This window comes from Lolium perenne, chromosome 4, assembly GCF_019359855.2.
Source record: "Lolium perenne isolate Kyuss_39 chromosome 4, Kyuss_2.0, whole genome shotgun sequence".
Lineage (NCBI taxonomy): Eukaryota > Viridiplantae > Streptophyta > Magnoliopsida > Poales > Poaceae > Lolium > Lolium perenne.
In genome coordinates, this window is record NC_067247.2 from 293,759,252 (window position 1) to 293,768,442 (window position 9,191).

Genomic DNA, 9,191 nt, shown 5'->3' on the forward strand with positions numbered 1-9,191 from the left:
ACTCATATTCAGTCCATGTATACTCATCTGTATTGATACAATATGTGTATATCGCGTAAGAAAAAAAAAGGTCACGTGAGCAAGATCTTTATACGACTTTTATATTTCGGCACACGCACGTGACCGTAGATACGTACAAAAACGAGGTACAACACAACACGTGCCATACATGTCTATATAGGGTTGTACGGACGGTGGACATACAATGAAATTACGATCGTGTCCCGCTTACGAACATGTATGGGAAAATCTCCACCGTTGTTGTGTTTGACGCGCCAAAAAAATTCCAGGGGAGGAGCACCGGAGCAGAAGTGCAAGAAAAGGCGCACACACACGCAAAGCTGCACAATATTACCATACTCTCTTCCAGATCATGTTTCTAGCAGCAGGCAACTATATATAGCAACAGCACCAACGTAAGAACTGCACAAAGTTATCCGAAATACTAGTATCATATTTACCGACTACGTCTCACAGCTGAACGATTTGTAAAGCTGGAAACAAAAGGGTATAAACAGCAGTAGCTACCACTTACGAACAAGACTTGTCTGAGTCGCAAAAACAAAACGATGCTACGTCCAGGCGATTTGCACTGCTGTAATGCAAATCATCCTGCAATCATTGAACTAAAAAGAACTCATCATGTGAGTGCTAGTATCCCTATATCTGGCTAAGCTTTTCCTGTAACCTAAACCCATGTACTCCGTAGTAACTTTTGTTAAGAGCCTGACATCGTCTATTGTCTTGTCCACACTGCAATGATCTCCTGGAAAGATGGTCTGGAATAATCTTGATGGCCACCGTGGCCTGCCTATTGTCCTAGTTCTTCTTCTGTCGAGAAACACAAGACGGACAAAATGTCAGTAAGAACTGACGAATAGCATACGCGTGCACATGATGAACAGCAGAGCAGTGTATGAACTGACGAATAGCATACGAATGCACATGATGAACAAATTATTACTGCTACTACTACTTGTTAACAGTGTCTAATGCACATCTCTCTGAGGTTGCAACTGTTGTTCAGCACAAAGCAACCTTGCACTATATTTTCATTGGAACTAATGGCGTCACATCCTACAAACGAACGAAAGTATGTATCTGAAAACTAGTTTGAGGCAGAGTCCTTTCCAGCAATAATGAATGTCTCACCGAAACTAATGACCCAATTAGCATGATCATCATATGCATAAGCTAGTGCTCCCGGTAGGTGCAGATTTGCGTCCAAACTCGAACAGGAAACAGCAATCATTAACCATGGACGACAATGGTGGTAGTATAAGCAGGCCGTGACACGCTCGCACATGGGCGAGGCTCAGGCAACAGAAGAGAAAACTCACCAACTAGGCCGCCGCCGGCGAGGCGGCGGCGGGAGCGGGAGCTGGAGCGGGAGCGGCGGACGGGGTTTCCGCATCTGCGGGGGCGGGGACGGCGACGTCGACGAGGACCCGCAAGCGCTCGATCTCGAGGTCGCGGATGGTCTCCAGGCGCCGCTCCTCCAGCCGCGCCGCCTCCCTCTGCTTGGCGGCCTCGACCCGCTCGTACGTGCCCGCCAGCCTGTCCAGGGCGGCCGCCACCTCCGTGCAGCCCGCGGCTGCGTTGCCGTGGGAGTGCGCCACGGAGGGGCTCACCGGCGACAGCGCCACCGCCGTCCTCCGCCGCTTCGGCACCGGCGGCAGGTCGCGGTGCAGGGGAGCCCCGCGGACGGGGTCGTCGTCGTCGTAGTCGTAGTCGTCGTCGTCCTCCGGCTTGGGCTTGGGGTTGGCGGGCTGGCGGCGGTGCGGGACGCCGAAGGGGACGGAGGGGGCGTGGCGGCGGTGCGAGACGCCGAAGGGGACGGAGGGGGCCTGGCGGAGGAGCTTGCGCAGGCGGCGGAGGTAGCCGGAGAGCGGCGGCGGCGGCGAGGGCCCGAGGCGCAGGGCCTTGAGGCGCTTCTTGAGGTAGTCCATGCGGTTCTTGCACTGGTCGACGGTGCGCGGCGCGCGGCCCCCCGCGGCGCGGCGGGCGGCGACGGCGGCGGCGCAGGCGCGCCAGTCGGCGGTGAGGAGCGGCCCGCCGCCGGCGCGGAGGTGGCGCGGGCCCCACGCCTCGAGCAGCGCGGACGTCTCGCCGTCGCTCCAGGGCTCCGGCGTCCACGCCGGCGGCGGCGGCGGAGGGCGGCGGCGGCGGGTGGCGGGGGAGGACATGGGCGCGCGCGGGCGGAGGCGCGGCGTGCTGGTGCCGTCTGATCGATTTGCTTCCCCTCTTCCTTGGTTGCTGGTCTTGGAACCCCCGGAACCGGAAGCCCCTGTGCCGTGGGTTGCGTCGCGCTTATATACTGCGGTGGTGCCGTGCGTCGGCGATGTCCTGCGGTGCGTCGCACGGAAGATGGTTTGTTGGTGGTGTTGGGTTGGATCAGCCGGCCTCTGGATTGTTGATTTCAAAAGAGGAGCGGCGGTGAAAAGGGTTGGAGGGGCGTGAGCGACTGAGCGGCGCCACCCTTGTGTGCCGCGCGATGGATGGGATCAATGTCACATTGTGGGATGTTCAGCCAGCGCTTGGCCAATGCTACGGGTTTCAGCGTGAATTCGTTCGATTTTGGCAGTGGCGTAGAACAGAAACCGTAAAATTTTACACGAAATTAAAATTCTCACGGGAGAATTTATTGATAAACACGTATAGATGATAGTTCTAGCTCCGATTGAGCACAAAAGTTTACATAATACGAACTAATCAGCTAAATTAAGTACTGTCCGCAGTGACACGAGCTAATTTTGCCCAAAATTAGGCCCCGGCGGCCTCTATGCGCAGCGGCGGAGGTGGTGGCGGTGGAAGGCGAGGCGGCGCACGCGTGGAGCTCCTACTCCGCGTCAAGCTCGACGATCTCCAGCTTCACACGGGCGGATGCGTTCTTCTCGGCGCGCCGCCTCGTATTCCCGGACTTGCCAGACGGTGTCGGCCTCCTCGCGGCGCCAGCGGGCTCGGGCCTCCGCGGAGGACACAGCCGCCACCTGAGCGACGAACGCCGCCTCCTCCTCCTCGTCGTGGACGTAGTCCTCGGCGGATAGGACCGTCCTCGCTGGCTGCGCGACGACATCAGTCTCCTCCTCCTCCTCCTCCTCCTCCTCGGACAAAGGGGGCGGCGCGAACCGCCGGAGGAGGACCCCTCGCCGCCGAGCGCATACTTGGCGAGCTTCCCCGGGGGCGTGAGCCCCCAGTTGGTCCACAGGCGGGCGCTGCGCATGCGCGTGCCCTCCGAGCGGACCCATTTCCGCCGCTCCTCCTCCGTGCGGAATACGGGTGGGCGCGGAGGCGAGTCCCCGCCGCCCAAGCTTCCTCCTCCCCTAGCGGAGCTACCGCGGCTTGCCATGCAGACCTCTACGAGCAGCGATGCGGCGGAGGGGAGACGGCAATTGCTCGTCGGAGCTGGCGGAGCGAGGCGGCGGAGCGGTGGCAACGGCGAAGGGGAGTAGGGTTTGCGAACCGAACTCCCCTCCGCGAACCCTTTTAGTACGGGGCGTCCGCTCGATTTCTCGGGCCCCTGAACTTCGTTTTTGGTCCGGCCCATGGTTTCGGGCTCTGTTGTGCGCGCGTTCGGCCCGAACCCGTAAATCCGCTGGAAATTTTTAGTTCCGGTGGGATTTACAGGCTCTGTTAGAGATGCTCTCAGTATGGTCATCCTGATCCCTTGCCACCTCTCTCACACCACCTGTTGGCCTCATGTCCTCTAACCTTGCCAGCCCCTTCTCTCTCTCGGAGTCACTGTCGACGTAGCCAACTTCTCCCGCTCCGGCGCTGCCGCCGCCATCCACCATCGTCTGCAGCGATGAGGCGTTGGCACACATAATCAGGCAACCCCTCTAAGTTCAGGACATGTGTATTACACAATCGATGCTAGTAAATTTCAAACCTCCATGTTGTCCCTCAAATTTCAAACCTCCATGTTGTCCCTCTCGTGGGCGAAAATTGCAAGCACCATCAATCAAAGATCACTAATTTCGGTGGATAAAGGAGGAGCGACTGGTTGGTCGAGATCTAGTTGATATGGAAGACCATGAATATATATAGCCATCCTGCAACCTCCTCCCGCACACCTCTCACTCCACGGCTACAACCTCCTCTTGTCCACCCTCCCGATCCACAGCCATCGACCTGCCTCGTCGGTCCCTTCTCACTTGACCGCTAACATAACAACTTCTCCCACTACGGTACCACCTCCTACATCCATTGTCGCATGTAGTGAGGTGACGCATTGGTTCATCGATCATGGTACCCTACTCCCGGAGCATTGGGTGTTAGTGAATTCCAATCCCTCCCCCCCCCCCCCCCCCCCTCGTCCCTCTCATGGCGAATATTGCATGGGACATCGAAAATAGCGCTGAAGTTGGTTGTTTTGGTAGAGAAGAATATGAATAAAGGAAGACCAAATGGTCCGTGAAGAGCCAATCAATATGGTCCCTCTTTAAACTTCCTGAAAATGTAGCTTACCAACAACATAGATGATCCACTATGGGTGAGTTAAGGGGTTCCTCAAGAATGCTTAGGGGAAACCTCTGTCGGTGCCAAATTTGGTTCTCCTCACCTCTTGTAGTCATTCTTGCATTGGTACGAGAGGATGCTCATTCCTTGTTCTTTGGTGCAATTAGGTCATACAAAATCTTACTTTCATCCACAAGGTTGACGTGGCAGCTGATGCAGTGATGCATGGAATAATTTTCTCTAGCACATTATCGATAATTAAGCTTGTTGGTTTTCTTCTCATGAATCCAAGCTACCAAATATTATAAGCTAGTTTTCAACAAACGTCTTCTTCTACCGATTTCTCCTTTCTGGTTCCCGTCTTGAGGATGCTCGAGCGATCTACAAAAAAAACATAAATACATCAAACGTGGGTCCCATACCATACACGGTGGAAAAAAGGAAAGTGAGTGAGGGACGCCAAAAATGGAATACAACGGAGTAGGCTACATGGGGAATGGAGATTGATAGACAACCATTACCGATATGGGTAAGCCAAACCAGCCAAGAATATTTCAGCTAGCCCGTGCCCGTTGTGAGCCACATAGAAAACCGACAATTTGCTCTACCCATGTCCAACATGGGTGGCCCAAAATCCTATTTTCCTTGTACACACGAGCACTACCTACTCCCTCTCCTAAACTATAGCCACCAATCGCCACTCCCTCTTGATCCCTCGCTTTTTTATCCCGAGGTGGTCGACACCGAGGAGGATGGACAGGATGTAGAGTAGGAGAAGGATTCCATTACTGCCTCCTTGGCGTCAGCGGGAGATGAGGCCGCCATAGGGGTGGTGGGGAGCAAGAGGAGAACTCAAAACATCACATCATCCTTGTTCGATGCCCAAGCCTCCGCCACATCACGAGTGTTTGTGGAAGCGCAGTGAACACTGTCATCGCCTTCTCCTTGGCCGATACGACGTCCCAAAGGTGGAAGACGATAGTGGGGCGAGAGGTCTACGATTCCACTTTTGATGACAACGATGACTCTAGCATTGGCTCCAAGCATCCCTTGCTTATTTGATCTCCAAGTAACAGAAAACGAGAAAGTTTTTACCATTTTAAGCTTTGATTCAACTTGGGTTAATTTGAGGATTGATATGCTTAATCTAAGGTTAATCTAGGATTCATCTAGGATTAAACTGCTAAGGCTCCATTTGTAGCAAAGTATTTATATAATACCATGGTTTACCTTAAACGTTCTAAATACTTCCGGTGCTCACGTGATTTGACCTTAACTAGCTTTTTTTACATCATTAGGACTAGTTAATCTGTAGTTTAAATCCTATGAGATTAGAACCTTCATTGCCAACATGATTTAACACAGTACTATGGTTTAATTAAAGTTATTTATAAAGTATTATCCACTACCTCATGATTCAATGTGATGATGTGGTTTAGTCTTGTTAAATGGTCTTGTATAATTGATATAGAGAATGATTTAGTTCTAGACTTAATACATGTGCTTTTGTAAATTTATTTAAACATGTAGATGATCGTCATTGTTGGGTTTAATTTTTTTTAGTTATAATCATGTATATATGTGATTTTTTGTGGGTAAGTGATTTTTTTAGTTTGATTAGTTGCATGTATTATTTCATGTTAAGTTGACTAATGATTTCTTGAGCACGTCCTACTTGTGGTTTCTCTATAAGTTGAGCGTGGATAATCATTTAGAGCATATACTAGAGTTTCTGAGGTGCAAAGTGATATAGTATCCATAATATGCTCTCTCTATGTGAAGTGCACAATGGTTAACTATGGGTTGTATACTTCTTTTTGTTCAATTGTTAATGTTTTATAGAGAAAGTTGTTATTTTCTTATTCCTTTTATTTATGTACTTTAGGGAGTAGAATACGAAAGACTTGACGTTGGACTCGTCCCGGTAGCTCATCCTAGTTTCGGTCGTCAAGCAGCGGAGATTTTTTTTTTAGTTTATATAGTTCACGTGATTTTTTTTCTAATTTAGTGCCTTTTAAAGTTGTAATCTCGTAACATTGTCCATGTTGACGAAGCGAGGAAAAATTATCCTTTTATATTAATAATAAAGAAGGGGAAAACGTATCCCAGCCTAAATCAAAAGATTTTAAAAAGGAATAGCTACATTAACCGGCAATTTGCACTAGATTCGTAGCTTCCTCCTAAATCCAAATGCATCCTTCATCTTGGGTTTTTGGGATGAGTACGAAGTATATTGAGGTTTTTATTTGTTGAAGACCTTGGTATCCATTTCCTTCCATATTTTCTAGGAAATAAGAATAATGGTGGTTGTAATGCCCTTTGTAATGGAGGTTGTACGGAGAACAATACTATCATAGTCTCTGTATATTTATTCATTTGTAGACCATCAATGTAAGATCTAATTGACATTAAATTTTTTAGTTTTGTGTGCCCTTTCCAAATTGTCCTGAATGATGCTTGTGTGTGCCAATAGACTCATTACTTGATGATTGCAATTACTACCATGCCATGTACGTAAATTGGATGAAATTCATATGGTTATGTGAGTGACATTTGGTTATGCCATCTATTGAAATCTTATTCTAATTTACCATATTATTCATAGATGGTGTACCTTGTTGGTTAGCCGTTGCCGCTATTGGCGCTGCGTCACCCCCTAACTTGGGTCCACTAGCAGATAAGATCACTGGTTTGTGCAAAAACAAATTAGAGTCACGGGTTTGCGTAACTTTCTCCCGAAGAGTTACTCGTTTGTGCAATTTCCTCGAAAAAAATGACCCATGTAGACGTGGCTAGAGATGCAAACTATTATTTTCCGCACAAATAACTCAGAAAATCTCGCATTTCGCCAGGTGCTTTTGAACCAAAATGGTTGACTTTTACTTCACCATCACGAGTTTACAATGGTGTATTTTACTAATCCTTTCGTTAAGCAAGGTGCTTATTGCTCCCGCCGGCCGGTCACTCCCTTCTGTTTATCTGTTTGCCAACTCGTTGTGGTGATGTATGTTTTATTACGTTTTTCACTCTGTCACTGCTGAGTGCTGGAGAACGACAGGATGCTACTTAGCAGTTCACCATGGTTGCTCACGTCCGGCTCAGATGATGATGATCTTACTACAGAAGAAACACAGATTGATCATAACCTCTAAAAGTTACGGGTTAGCTTAAAAGTTTATTAGCTGATCAACTAGAGTACCAGGTACATATGCGGTACATCGCACTGTCTATCAGCAGCAGTAAAACTAAACGTAATTAAAACAACTCGTACTAAGATTCAACACTACTCTAGCTAGCAGTAAACTAAACGTAATCAACTAGCGCTGCCCTTCATACACCAGAACGTTTTCTGTTCTCCCATCTTCTCGGTAGATTAAATCCCGTCGCCAGTTTGCCTGCAAAATACATAGGAACGAAATCAATCTTCAGAAGAAAAAAAAATTAACACGCAAGTAAACACATCTACTCCGTAGCTCGCAGCGATATTGTTCTTACCATGAGTTGGTTGGTTAGCTGTCGTGGATCTCTCCCAGTCCCAGATTCTCGGCCTCCACCTTCGCAGCTCTCTCCTCCCACTCCATCTCCATCTTCGCCTTCTCGATGTTGAGCCTCTCCATCTCCACGCGCTCGTACACGTCCGCCAGCTTCATCATCACCTTCGCTGGCCCCTCTCCTCCCCCAACCCCCTCCTCCTCCTCCTCCTCCTTCTTTGCAGTCGCCCGCATCTTGACCGGGAAGCCGAGAGGTGGGACGCCCGATCGATCAAGGATGTCCTGGAGGCTGGAGAAGTGGCGCTTTGCCGGGACCGTCTTCCTCCCGACCGACCCACTCGCACCGCCACTCGCCTCCTCCTCCTTTTCTTCCACCTCCTCCACGTCCACCATCGGCTCCTCCTTTTCTTCCACCTCCTCCTTGACGACGGAAGCCGCCGGCATCTTGGCGGCGGAACCGGGAGCCGGGCCGTCGTCGGGGCCTGCCAGGAAGGTTCGAAGCTGGGCAAAGTGGCGCCACCCCGGCGTTGGCTGCGCCTTGGCGAGCTCCTCGTTGTACCGCGACTTGAGGAAGTACATGCGCCACTGGCACTGAGCGATGCTGCGGTCGAAGCGGTGTCCGGCGGCTGCGCGGTGGGCGTTGACGGCGCTGCACATCTGCCGCCACCCCGCGTCACGGACGGGGCCTCGGTTGCGGCCGAGGTACAGCTGGCCCCACGCCTCAACCAGAGCCGACGTCTCGCCGTCGCTCCAGTACTCGTCGCCCCCCTGGCCGGCCGGTTTGCTGCTGGACATGGTCGACAAACGGTGCGGGCCGGGGCTGGACTGAACAAGTGAGCCGATTGAGAGGCTGCTGCTTTGCGTTGTGTTTAGTAAAAGGTGGTTGCACTTTGAGTTTGTACTGTGGAATGTGGAGTGGAGTGCCATGAAGCACGGCGCGCTGCTCTTATAATGGAAGTATACGTACTTACCGAACCCAGCTAGCTAGTCACTCAACTACAGACTGAACAGAATATTTTTTTTTAAAATCATCTACGATTATTCTAGTTCTGGCTGCCGGGCGTTCAGTGGAGAAAGGCTAGCATACGGATGGTATCTGAAATGAACTGCTCCTAGAAGAACCAGTCGACAGAAAACAAACAAATTTGCTAGTACCATGGAAGGTAGCAGTATACCACATGATGTAATCTTACAGAAGTAACAAGATCATACACTACAGTCTAGAGTTAGGGTATAACCTAC

The 9,191-nt window shown here is 50.5% G+C and overlaps 2 protein-coding genes across 2 annotated transcripts; both read right to left on the minus strand.

Moving 5' to 3' along the window:
* Positions 1-351: 351 nt before the first annotated feature.
* On the minus strand, positions 352-2,519 carry LOC127295791 (uncharacterized). Its single transcript, XM_051325790.2, has 2 exons — positions 1,341-2,519; positions 352-831 (listed from the first exon to the last, which is right to left on the minus strand). The coding sequence occupies exon 1, from the start codon at positions 2,184-2,186 to the stop codon at positions 1,344-1,346; it is 843 nt and encodes a 280-aa protein (XP_051181750.1). The 5' UTR covers positions 2,187-2,519; the 3' UTR covers positions 352-831; positions 1,341-1,343.
* Positions 2,520-7,620: 5,101 nt separating this feature from the next.
* LOC127348983 (uncharacterized) lies at positions 7,621-8,880 on the minus strand. Its single transcript, XM_051374821.1, has 2 exons — positions 7,954-8,880; positions 7,621-7,853 (listed from the first exon to the last, which is right to left on the minus strand). Exon 1 carries the CDS (start codon positions 8,874-8,876, stop codon positions 7,968-7,970), a length of 909 nt encoding a protein of 302 aa, XP_051230781.1. The 5' UTR covers positions 8,877-8,880; the 3' UTR covers positions 7,621-7,853; positions 7,954-7,967.
* Positions 8,881-9,191: the final 311 nt, after the last annotated feature.